The sequence below is a fragment of the Danio rerio genome, chromosome 5 (genome assembly GCF_052040795.2).
Source record: "Danio rerio strain M-AB ecotype USA chromosome 5, GRCz13ab, whole genome shotgun sequence".
Taxonomy (NCBI): domain Eukaryota; kingdom Metazoa; phylum Chordata; class Actinopteri; order Cypriniformes; family Danionidae; genus Danio; species Danio rerio.
This window is the reverse complement of record NC_141025.1, coordinates 59,941,135-59,955,245: the sequence shown is the minus strand read 5'-3', so window position 1 is coordinate 59,955,245 and position 14,111 is coordinate 59,941,135. Positions and strand designations below refer to the sequence as shown.

At 35.1% G+C, this 14,111-nt stretch overlaps 1 protein-coding gene across 4 annotated transcripts in view; it reads right to left on the bottom strand.

Moving 5' to 3' along the window:
• taf6 (TAF6 RNA polymerase II, TATA box binding protein (TBP)-associated factor) overlaps nt 1-14,111 on the bottom strand; it is a 155,974-nt gene that overhangs the window by 89,426 nt on the left and 52,437 nt on the right. For 3 of the 4 annotated variants that reach the window (XM_087251755.1, XM_087251754.1, NM_001004557.1), the window contains 1 exon segment: nt 11,765-11,928. In XM_087251755.1, coding sequence (XP_087107881.1) covers nt 11,765-11,920 — 156 coding nt within the window. In that variant the 5' untranslated portion in view covers nt 11,921-11,928. 4 annotated transcript variants of the gene reach the window in all.

The following is a 14,111-nucleotide window of genomic DNA, read 5'->3' as shown; positions in this document are numbered from 1 at the left end:
ATCCTTGTCTAGTTCTCTTACACCCCTTTGATTGGTCACACCCTCAAAAAAAAACGGTTGCGATTGGCTCTTGCATGCTGCGCTCTTCACAGTTGAGTGACACTGATAAGCGGCAGGCGGCAGTGGCGATCTCACAGCTGATGTATGATAGACACGGTGGAGAAAACTCTGCAGACACGCGCTCGTTTCTGTATAAAAAAAGTAACGCTGTAAAACAGCCGAGAAGAGAAGAAAAACCACGCCAGCAGGTCAAATGGGCCACTGTGTGTGTGTGAGAAAGACAGAGAGAGAGAGAGAGAGAAAGAGAGAGAGAGAGAGAGAGAGAGAGAGAGAGAGAGAGAGAGAGAGAGAGAGAGAGAGAGAAATGGAGTAGGCTACTTTCATTCTCTCGATCTCAGTGAAATAGGGGCTATTGTTGTATATGTCAGTGAAAGACTGATCCAGCAAACACACACAGTGAAATTGTGCACAGTTTATGAGTTTTAAGAAGTTAAAGCGCTGTAAATACTCGCAATTGCCTCCCTCGCGACAGAGCGCATATGAGGTAAATGACGTCAGTAATAACCGGTTATGATTATTACTGAACCGATACCAAATTGTCCGCGTCTGCATCGCAGTGCACCAAAGAAACGATTAACTTTGACACCCCTACAAATTGATATCAAAATCAGATATGCGCATAGTACTACCAACCACTAAATGAGAATGAGACTTATTCATAACTCCCAATGCTGCTTTCTGGTTTTGAATTTGCAATAACATATACTCCATGTACTCCATGACTAAAAATGCTAACTTATACAGCATAAAGTGTTTCACGGATCCCATCTGGGCAGAAATTATTTAAAATGGGTTTTACCTAAGAGACATGTTCACATCGCACACAAAACACCCTAGACACTTATCTTCAAACCTTATGGCATCGTAATTCAGTTAAAGCATTTTGGGAAAAGGTTACTGACTAACTCTCCAATACGGATGCAACGATTTTAAATTTTGTTTGTAAGATTATAGTCTGAGAAATAATCACAGTTTTACGGTTATGATTATTATGCATTCATTAATTTCAAACGCCACTAGATTAGAAAATAAGATTAAAACTTTTATTTTACAGTGTTATTTATTGCTGCTCAGTAACTAATTAATACAGCACAAAATAATATAAAAACAAACAAAAGTAAATTTCTCTTTGTGCTTAAAAATAAGTAAATGTTTTTAACATTTTAAACAGAAATCATTTTATATGTAAATATGACAATATAACAAATACAAACAGAATAATAAATAAATAAAAACAATATTAAATTAAAAAAAAAATATTTGTCTAATCCAGGGCTTGAAACTGCCGGTGCTCCCAACTTCAAAAAGTTAGGAGCACCAGAAAAGGAGTGCCCACCAAAAATGAATGAGCACCACTGAAACTTGTATATTAACGGATTTATTGTTTTTGAAAACAACATCAATTAGGACAAACAAAAACCAGAAACAACTATCTAACTAATTCTGTGATGACTTATTGATATTTGCGCACTAATTTCAAAATGAATGTCTAATAATTATAAAATATTAATGATGTCAATGATGACAATAATACTATCAATGAATAACATTTCTCATTATCATTCTGCCTTATATGTGTGAGTTATCAGCTATAAAATGTCCAACTGTTACTTTGTGAAAAATAAATCTATGGTTTGCATTAAAACATAAAGCATTCCAGCAAGAAATGTTTATTTTGCACTATTGTTTTATATACTGGTCAATTTATTAAACAGAAAGAATGGACAAAAGAAAAGATAAAAAAGTCTGCACCTCTTTAAAAGTGTTGGTTTCGGTTTGGTCATTGTAAATGCTCAGCCTCGTTATGCACTGATTTTAATTACTGTGTGTGAAAAAAGGCGGCGAGTTTAGGATGATTTATACTTTTGCGCCAAGAGCACACATATACTACGGCGCAGCCTACACGTTGATGCATAGTCCTACGGCGTGGCTGTCGCTGATGCGCACCTCTCAAAAAATGTATACACATCGCAACAACGCGTAGCACAAGCTTTGTGATTGGTCGGCTTGGTAGCGCTGACGAGTCTGGGCCGAACCGAGAGTGCGCAAGCCCAATGGACCTGATTTTTTACAAGTGTGGAGTTCCGTGAAGGAGCTCCGGATGGAAAGTTTTCTTTTGTGTTTACCTCATGGTTAAAGTTGTTGCATATTTACCGGTTCCTGCCTCAAAATGAGCGAGTTTGAGTCACTTGTACATTAAGCGTTCCGAAAAAACAACACACCAGCGAAGAAACTCCACACAGAGGAACATTAACACCTCACTGCCAACTAGCTTTTGTGTTATTGCAGAACAACAGAAACAGCGCGCAGAAGTATACATGCACAGCTATGCGTGTTGCATGCGCCATGGGTCACGCCGATCACTTGACGCTGAAGTATAAACCAGGCTTTAGCTGGCCCATATAAGCAGGGCAGAGCAGGATTCTCGCGATGACCACGAGCGCAATACTGTTTTCATGAGCCACAGTTTCAGTTTAAACTTAGTGAAGGCGAGCTTCTTTGGCGATGATGTGTACAGAGTTAGGTTTTACATTCAGCGGACATTTACATTTACATTATGCTGAATGCGCAGTAAATGCAATGCTACAAGATTCAGGCCATTAAACAGCTGATCCACTCTGAGTCTTTCAGTGCTCTTTCCAAAAGCACTCGGTTGATCTTGGCTGGTGGATTAGCATTCACTACATGATGGCTCTTATTGGTGCCATTAATAATAACTCTAAACGGGTTTGCAAACCTGTGTATTTTTCATGTACTGTTTCTTACTCAGACTTCAGCCACAAAAGCCTCCTTTCATCCCAAAGAGGTGCGCCTGAAAAGCACGAGCTCGCTGCGTCGTGTGCGCGTCGCTCTAGTGGAAAAATGAACGTGCACAAGCTTGCCTAAGTTAATAGCCTCAGTCATAGTTAATCTATTGTGCGTGGTTATTAGTCTCAGTGACTAAACTAGCGCACAGTTTAGTTGCAGCAGTTTTGTTCCGTGCAGAAACACAGTGTTGCAAAGCCTTTACAATTAATTAACCGTGATGAATTATAGCGCAGTTAATAGTGAAACCGGTTAATCCTTTCATCCTTTCTTTCCAACTTTATGGAATATCAAATTCCAACAGTCTCTATCCCTCTGCCTACTTGGTGACATATCCACATTAGACATAAATTATATAAATGGTCAATTACTACTGGTGGCTCTATCACCAAGAAAACTATCCTCATGAACTGGAAATCAAGAAATACCATTCACATTTCATCTTGAAAAAATAAACAGAATACATCTCCGTAAAGATCCTCTTTGTCTGAACCCATTCTACAACAACACCTTCATCAGTACATAAACATAAGGAGAGGGGGGCGAGGGGTCAGTAAGGGGTAAAAACTGTGTCTAATATTAAATGTAATTAAATATCATAAATAAGGGGGGAAAATGATTTAGTATAAATTTTTATTAGCATTTCCCACATCATAATTCTGTTTTTATGTACTTTATTTCCCCTCTTGTTTTGTTAGTTTTTTTTCTTTTTTTCTCAAATTTATTTTATCATTATTTATTTATTTTTCTTTTTACCTCAGTTTTTTGTGACATCTTCAATGTACAGCTTGTATTAGAGGTGAATACGAAGTGGTGTCTTGTTTCACCTGTTCTATCCCTGGCCAGTCTAACACTAGATTAAAAAATTGAAAAATTTTGAATATAATTAAGATCGCCAGCTGCTTTGTCACCAGGACGTGGAGATGGAATAATTTAAGATTTTAAACCCAGTAAATAGGCGAGAAAAAAACTAATAAAGGCACAAAAGTAGCATCTAATATTATGCGGTGCACACACAGCATATATATATATATATATATATATATATATATATATATATATATATATATATATATATATATATATATACACATATATATATATATATATATATATATATATACACATATATATATATATATATATATATATATATATATATATATGTGTGTGTATTATTTCGGCTAGAATAAAAGCAGTTTAGTTCATTTTAGGGACAAAATTATTAGCTTTATTACCTTTAAGCTAATTTTTACCTTGATAATTTACAGAACAAACCATCATTATACGATAAATTGCCAAATTATCCTAACCTGCCTAGTTAAACTAATTAACCAAGTTAAGCATTAAAATGTCACTTTAAGCTGTATAGAAGTGTCTTGAAAAATATCCAGTAAAATATTATTTACTGTCATCGTGGAAAAGATAAAATAAAACTGTTATTAGAAATGAGTTATTAAAACAATTATGTTTAGACATGTGTTGAAAAAATCTTCTCTTTGTTAAACAGAAAATGGGGAAAAAATAAACAAGTGGTCTAATAATTCAGGGGGCTAATAATTCTGACATCAACTGTATATCTATATATATATGTATATATATATATATATATATATATATATATATATATATATATATATATATATATATATATATATATATATATATATATGTACTCAAGTAAAACTCAAAATGGTGTAAAAAAAATATATAAATATTTTTGCCATTACACTTCTTATTTACGTTATAGTGACAGTATTCTTTAATTTTATAGTTTATAGTATTGAAAAGAAAATAACATAGCCATTACCTCATCCATGGTTAAACCAACAACTACTAAAATACCATTGTGAACATTATGAACCCCACCACCACCATTCTTGTTGAAGGACACTGAATAGACAGAATAAAAACAAATATTATTTCAAAGAACTGTTCCTCATCTGAAAGATCTTTTTTCTGGGGACCTTTTACCAAAGCTGGTAAATGATTTAATCACCTGACAACAGTGCTTTACAAGATTTTCAACAGGAAACCTAACTAACTGCCTCACGAGACTCTTTTCCATGACTCCCAGGTCATGTGCTCATGTGGGACATCTTGTTGGACACACACTTTCGTAGAGACAAAGGATCTCTGGAATTAATGCATATGAACCAAATACAATCATTTAAAGTGTTACAACTAAGGCAGATGTATCCTTAAATAATATGCCATAGTTTTCCTCATATTGCAACTAGGGTTGTAACAATATACCGGTATGACGGTCTACCACGATTTGAACGTGCACGATTATCATACCATGAACAATTGCATATCAACGGTTTTAACCCTTAAAGACCGAGACAGCCGCCCGCGGCTAAAAATAAGTATTGCTCTTAAATGTTTAATAACTTTTGATCCGCTGATCCGATTCATACAATTCAAAGATTGGCTTAAAGAAGAGAATCTCAGCTTTCCAGTGCTGTATCACATAACTGATTTGACAAAGAAACGCTCGTCACTGTGTCTCCGGACAAACCAGACATGATACATTGATGCATTGTCCCTCCTCCATGCCCAGATTGGTTCAAACTCGCTATATCATAACCAATAAGCATAGGTTTCGCTTTTGTTCGTGGACCAACAATGAGCTTTTTGAACAACACGGAATGAGAGATAGGCATACATTTATGTGCAGCTAAATAAAACGCAAAAAAAAGAGTTTTGCATGAAATAATTCTCATACTAAGTACTTTTGCATGCACAGGAGCACAGAAGCACAGAAACATGACAAAACAGTGACACAGCAAAGACGAAGTGCTGCTCTTGCTGTTTTCAAAAGACGCAAATGAAGGTGCAGCTGTTTGTCTGCATTGCAGACAACCATATCCATATCCATAGACAACCATATCCATGCTGGCACATAAAACCTAAGGATGTTCCATATTGAATCTAGTTTCGTTATGTAACTATTTATAGTATAGTAAATATTTATATCTATTTTTTTACTGAGGATTTGCACCATGTTTATTTGGACTTTGACACATTATTTATTATTTTCTTATTTTTTTATTTGTTCATTGTAAGTGGTGTTGTTTATAGTAACTGAAAATATATTATTTGGAAAAAGTCAAATTTGCTTCACTTTTCTATTATTTTGTAACATTTTTTTTCTGTTTAGTTCATTCCCAGACCTTTTTGGGCAAATACATTGTCAGTAAATAAATGCATTTTTTCCCCCATAGAAAAACCTTTGTTCAGTCAGAAAACGTGTTGTTATTCTTTTCAGGGTCTTTGCTATGAGAATTACTATTTAATACCGTATACTGCGAAACCGTCAAACCGTGGTATTGTTTTAGACGATTATCATACCGTAAAAAATTCATACCTTTACAACCCTAATTGCAACCATTTTACAAACCAAGTTAATCAATGTGTTTTTTCTTAACCCTGAGCGGATGAAACCCTCTATGTCTTTGAAATGTATGGTGTCTGGTACTAAACGGAAACTAGTAAAAATTTGCAATACATTGGTGTACATGAAAAACTAGTTGTACAAACCATTTTTGTCTGGCAACATTTGATGTAAGTTAATTCCAAACTTACAAGAGATTTCACCAGTGAAATTAACAAGCAGTCTGTTACTGACTGATCCTGAGTACGATGGTACGGTGTGGCCGAAACCGCAAGAACTTCTGCAAACCAACTCTCATCAAAGTTCGTCACCTCTGTAACCCAGGACGACCACCACTCATGAGCGAGTGAATCCCAAAGACGTCACTGAAGTGAGTCACCAATCAATCAGGAATGCCATGTTTCCCTGAGGCCAGCCCAGCGAGGGAAACAAGATTTTAATAAAAGCGCAAATACCACAAACAAATGTTGTCTCTTGCTGATCTGGTACAAATTGACCTTAAGCATTTTAAGATAAGCCAAATCTCTGCTTCTGTGGTTCCTCAGGTGTGATTCTAAGATCTAGTAATAAGTACTAGAATTAATTTGAGATGGTCGTCAACTCATTTTGCATGCTTTGAACTGCATCTGTGTGTATGTGTGCGTTTATTATTGTTTATTACATAGTTAGTTTCATGTATCAGAGTGTAGCTCAATAAATCTTTCTTTTAATTTTGGTAAGAACTGTGTTTGTGTTAATGTGCTTGTAAGACATTGCCTCAAGCTGTAGATTTTGTTACCTAGCTAAAATTTAACCCAACACTGTGTTATGTTATTATCGTTGGCCACGGAAATAATATAAGCAAGATTGGTAAGATACAATGTCTTCTATTTGCTGGACAAATGGTAGATAAAGTGTAAATCTTTTAATATGATTTAGTCTGACTCAATTAAGTTGAATCCAGTGATTTGAATCCTAAGATTTGATTCCTTGAAATGAGCAAATAAATCCCTGATCGACCTTTTAATGTAGGTTGATACCCTACACTATAATCTTCTATGTTAAGCTGCTTTGACACAATCTACATTACAACAATTGAATTGAAATCTCATTACTATCATTATTAGTATTTCTACCATTGTCATCATTCAGGTAGCTGTTGTAGAGCAAGTTGTAGTAGTAATAGTAGTAGTTGTTGTTGTGGTTATAGCAGTTAGGGATGCAACGATTAACTGGTTTTACTATTAACCGCACTTTAATTTAATTCATTCATTCATTTTCTAGTCGGCTTATTCCCTTTATTAATCCGGGGTTGCCACAGCGGAATGAACTGCCAACTTATCCAGCGTTTTTTTACGCAGCGGATGCCCTTCCAGCCGCAACCCATCTCTGAGACACATCCACATCCACACACACACACACACACACAACTGGAGCACCCAGAGGAAACCCCTGCGAGCGCAGGGAGAACATGCAAACTCCACAAAGGAACGTTGGGATGACAGGGGGCTTTTTTGCTTCATGCTTCATTTATTTTTTACGCAAACCATAGAATTATTTTTCATAAAGTAACAGTAGATGTGTGTGTGTGTGTGTGTGTGTGTGTGTGTGTGTGTGTGTGTGTGTGTGTGTGTGTGTGTGAAGCACACTTGGCAATAAAATTTATTCTGATTCTAACTTTTTATAGCAAATAACTCATATAATAACTAATAACTAATTCAAGGCAGAATGATAATGAGAAATGTTATTCATTGTTAGTACTACTGTCATCTTCACCATCATTAATATTTTAGAATTATTTGACAATCCTTTTGGAATTATTGTGCAAATATCAATAAATAATCACAGCATTACTTATATAGTTGTTTCTGATTTTTGTTAGTTCTAATTGATGTTTTTTAGAAATACAAAAAATTTGTTAATATACAAGTTGCAGTGGTACTCACTAATATTTGGTGGGTGCTCCAAAATTTTTGAAGTTGGGAGCACCGGCAATTTCAAGCCGTTTTTCAAAAAAACAAATAGATTTTTTATTTATTTATTCATTTTTTTTTATTATTCTGTCATTTATTAACAGAGTAAAATTATTTCTATTTAAAAGTCAAAAACATTCACTTATTTTTAAGCACAAAAAGAGAAACTTACTATTGTTTGTTTTTTATATTATTTTGTGCTGTATTAATTAGTTACTGAGCAGCAATAAATAACAATGTGAAATAAAAGTTTTCATCTTATTTTCTAAACTAGTAGGGTTTGAAATGAATTAATGCATAATAATCGTAATAACCATAAAACCGTGATTATTTCTCAGATTATAATCAAACAACCAAAATCTATAATCATTGCATCTCTAGTTCTATGTTACATGCTCCATTTAACTGTTATCGATAGTTATTGAGTTATAGCCCTTGGTTATGAATGAATTCTACAGAATGTTTGTGAAATACTTAACGTTTGGTATTAATTAAAAACTGGGAATGTTTTAAATGCATTGGTTTATATGAAGAAACCATACGATAAAAAAGTCCATGTTATAATACCTTAATTTAACAACTATCCTATCAAAGCGGCACACACACAATATGCCAACCCGGCCTCCTAGAGGAGGGAATGGGGTGTGATCCAACCCCACACATTCTCTGATTGGACAATCCATGTGTAGGCCCAGCCTATACCAATGCAAACAAGGGAAAATTTCTTTGTCATCATAACTCATTTCTAATAACGAAGTTCTCATAATATTTGACTAGATATTATCCAAGATACTAGTATTTAGCTTGAAGTGACATTTAAGGGGTTAATTAGTGCAATTAGGCAAGTCAATGTATAACAGTAGTTTATTCTGCAGACAATCAAAAAAATATATTGCCTAAGGGGGCTAATAGAATGGAGCGAATAAAATAGGTTTCACAAATATTTAAACTTGATTTTATTCTAGCTGAAATAAAAAAACAAATAAGCCTTTCTCCAGAAAAAAATATTATAGGAAACACTGTAAAATAAATAATTGGGAAATAATTATATATAAAAATAAATTTACAGAAGGGAGAATAATTTTGACTTCAACTGATAATCGTTTTGAATAATTATGATTACAATTATGACCAAAATAATCATGATTATGATTTTTCCCATAATCGAGCAGCCGTAGGTTAAGTGTAAGCTTTGAATAAGAGGATGCCCTTCCAGCTACAACCCATAAGGGTTGGGTACCGAAACCCTTGGTAACCGGTATGTATCGGTATTAAATCAGCGTATGAATTTCGGTGCCTAATTTTAGTGCTACGGCAAGGACATGTGAAGCATCAAAGGGGTGCATGAAAAAAGGCAAGGATTCTGACACAGCAACGTGCTTTACAAAAGCTGCGTGTAAGGGGGGAATATGTCAGACTTAAAGACACATTTGAGGGCTCAAAAAGAAAGAGGATCGCCTCTCTCGCATGCTCTAGGTGTCACGCGCAGTCGCTCCCTCGGGCACTCGCTTATGCCCACTCGCTCTGTTTTTGAGGCACTTTGCTCTCTCTGTGAAGGTGCTGCGTGCATCAGTTCCCCGCATTGGTCAGAAGTTGACGCCCAAATTGACACAGGTAATAAAAAGATTAAACTTCAGTCATGTTCATGTTGTGAAACACTATCAAAATGTCTGCTGTTGATGATATTAGACTTCAGTTTTCAATAGCGATTTTAACACTGTTAATATAGGATGTCCTCGGCTATGCAGAGACCATTATCAATCAGAAATCTAGTGTACATAGTTTTACGTTAGGAAATGCAGTGTTGAATTTACAAACAGTCGGCAAGAACCAAAGAAAGAACAGATGTAACACATTGATCAAATATAGTTTTCAGTCATGCTCATGTACGTCATATTCAACTCGTTTAGATTTACATTTATTCATTTTTGATTTCCGTCTTCAACACAGGATTTATTTACAACACATTTTTAATTAAACATAATAGTTTTACTAACTAATTTCTAACATCCACTGTTTTATCTTCCCCATGTTGACAGTCAGTGTATAACATTTTACTAGATATTTTGCAAGACTGTTGTATTCAGACAAAGTCCCTTTAAGTATTTTATAGTTTTTTTTTTTTTATTTAGATTAAAGTGTAATTTAGACTTAATCAGTTAACTACGAAAGTTGAAAAAATTAGTCAAATTATTTTGTAACTGATTTGTTGTGTAAATTAAAAATATACAGTAAATATTTCCTAAGTAGGCTAATAATACTGACCTTATTTTTATTTAAATTAAAAATTGATTTATTCACAAAATAAACAATAAGAAATATGACTTATTACGACTCCAGAATAATTATTTTTTAGGAAACACTGTGAAAATTTTCAGAAATATTATTTTAAATGAATGGGAGGGCAAAATAAATTGACTTCAACTGTAGGCCTTTAAAGTTTACAGGTGCAACAATGTGATTTGATGTACTTGAATGGTAGAAATGTGTTCTCCTACACCTGTGTAACGTTACTTGTCAAATAAATGAGTTATTTATTTTATTTATTAAAGTTATTTAATTATCTTGTTTATGACGACTTTAGAGTGATGCATGAAAACAAATGACTTCGAATAATGTTTTAAGTATTTTGTGATATATATGTTAAAATGTGCTCCTAAAAGTACATGGCCCCTGCCCGCTCCCCACAGGTTAATAGTAAGCTAATGTAATTTCATAATACAAATCTTAAATTCATGCTAACCAACAAATGATCAAAGGCAATTTTTTAAAATAGTTTGTCAAATAAAATATTTTTCTAGAGTCATCCACCATAATTTTGTGGCACCGGTATCGTTTTAAAAGTATCGAAAAAAAACCCAAACGATACCCAACCCTACAACCCATCCCTGGGAAACATTCATACACACTAATACACTACGGACAATTTAGCCAACTTAATTCACCTGTACCGCATGTCTTTGGACTGTAGGGGAAAGAGCACCTGGAGAAAACCCAAACGCAGGGAGAACATGCAATGTTAATTATTTAAAGATCCATGTTAATTATTAATTAAGGAATGCCCAAATAATGTAGCCTAGTTTACAGAAAGCATTATGTTTTTTGTAAGATTGGATCTGTATCGGTCGATACTCAGAATTTCGGGATTGGGATAGGATTGGCTAAAAAAAATGGTATTGGTGCATCCTTAGCTCAAACCACTAAAAGCGATGCTTTTGCATAAAAGCGAAAGCAGTGTTTTCCAAGTGTGTGTAGGAACAGCTAATTTGAGCCATAGCAATCACAAAAGGCAGGGGAAAGTATTTAGCTCAGTAAAGTAAGCGGAACGTGTTGCGTTTTCCACATGGTTTTAGATGTGATATGTTAATAGCCTATAAAGAGTTTTCAAGAAAAAAAAAAACAGTAAAAGCCATGCAGAGCTGTGTTACACACCAAATAAAAGGTGATTAAAAAAACCCTAATAGGGACACTTTAAGGGTTAAATGCGTTATGAAAATGAAGTTATGCTTACACTGTTACATTCATCAGACAAAATTGCTATTGTAAATACCTGTGCAATCTCTTTGATCCTGTAGCTAACTTCTTCACTGAGGGTCAGACAGCTGTCTTCCTGCAGTGAGCCTATACCCACCGACTCAGCCATTGCCTTCATGGAATCAGTGGGCAGGATCACAGAACACAGCTTCTGTCTGCGTTCCTCTGCCATTTCTCACTCTGTAGGAGGAAAATATCAGATATTTAGGATGTAAAGAGAACGTAATAATTATTGCTATAAATAATGACACACATAAAAATATGTATATGACAATTCCATAAAAATGTCAACCTTATCATAAAAACAATAACTTTTTACCAAAATAACAAAACCAATCTAAATTTGCTCATTAAGGTCTATATTTTATTGTCATGATATGCCCTTGTAGAATTTTTAAGGAAATTTCTTTGTTTATCCATGAAATATGAGGATTGTGCCAATAGTAAATTTCATTTTCATCCAACCACATTTCATGCTTTAAAAAAGTGGTTAAAGGTTCCATGTTTTAATTAAAAGGCTTCTACACACCAGGTCGCTTTTCGTTTGCGTATATCGTCAGCGTTTTACGAGACGTTTTTCCATATTCAAACCCAGGCAGTTTTCATTGGCGTCAAGCAGAAGAGTATGCAAAATCACTCCTTGATGTTAGATGGTTCTATACAACTCTAAGCTTCTGACACCAGCTTATAACACAGAAGAAGAGGAGGAGAGGAAGTTCACACGCTTGTTGTTAAAGTTACTGGTGACTCGAACAATTACTGATTATTGTTCACCAGTGCAATAAGCAACTTCACGTTCATATCGGCTCTGGGCATCTTCTTCAATGTGCGCTCGCATTGACAGTTTTGCGCTTGAGCGCCTCCAAGTGCTGTTTACTGTAACCTCAGTAGCTCCGTGCACGTGAACAAAAGTGCCGATCTAATTGGTGGAGAAGGTTTTGATGCGGCACGTCAAAAAAAAAAAAAAAAACGAGCATGAGGCGTTTTTTAAAATGATGCTTTTGCGCCAGCCGTTTTGCGCGTTGGTGTGCACGATCAAATTTGACTCTCTGAGACGAGATGTTAAATGTTGATGGAAAACCCTAGGAAAAATACATTACGGTGTGCACGGGCCTTAAACATAGGCATACTGCAGAAGGATTGGGTTTTGTAGAATAAATAATTACCTTAATTTTTTCATAACATCACTACCTTTTTAATTTGAGCAACATATTTAAGACATCACGCAGCTTTGATAATGTCTCACGTCTGTAACTATTGAATTAAAAAGTTTATATTGTGTAATAAATATGACAAATAAAATGAAATAGATCAATGCTAATTACTAGGGATGTAACGGTATTGTAAATACCGTCATACCGCAATATTAATTTTTTTCGATATTACCGAAGTCGCATGACTCGGTAAAACTATAGGTCTTCTGAGAAAATTTGCTTAGGCGAATGAAGCGAACGGGAGGTAGCGAAAACTACAATACCCATCAGCCCATGCTTGACCATCATCCCTTGCGGTCTGTTGTCGCTACAGATCCAGTAATGCGGAAATGGAGTGTGCTGCTAGAAGCGGGGATGAAAAGAGCTCTCGAGCGCCGAAAACGGAGCGTTTCGAAATGTGTGGATAATGTCTCAGTGTGGATAATAAAAAACGGAGACATCTGAAAACGGAGGCGGGGCTGCAGATGTTCGCCTCTCTGATTGGGGCTTTTCCTGAATATTAAGTAGCCTAACACGCACAGTTCAGTCCTGCATCCTCTCCTTGTAAGTTCAGACTTCGCAAGTTTGATCAAGGCTGCAGTCTCTTCTTCTCAGTTTGATATGGAAAAGCAGACTATACCGAGGACACGGGTAAATCTTCAAAGGGAACAGTGTACTTTATAACTTCATTCACATCACCCTGGCTTCGTTGTTTCACTTTATCAACAATAAAATGTAAACATGATTTAAGGAACTGCCTATTTTCATTTTAATATTAGCAACTTAGACAGCAGACATGTTGAGGCGTCGTGCTGCATAAGATGAGCGTCATCTTCACTGTATGGATGTTTATAACAAAACGGAGCCGATAACAACTGCCTCCTTTCAATTTCAGTGAAAATACGAAACACAGCCTCTCTTTTGAGTATCAGTTTTAATAATCGATAATGACCATTATAAAAGTATAACATACAATAAGTTTATACATTATAGGAAATAAAGGCAAGCGATCAGTCAATATACAGAATGTACGTGGTTACATTAATCATTAACTTATCTTTGCGCTCAGCCAAAACACGTTACCTGAGAACAAGTAATAGATTCCAATGACCAAAGTCAGGGAATATGTCGTTAGATAAAGACAACAAGATAAATGAAATATCCCGTTTA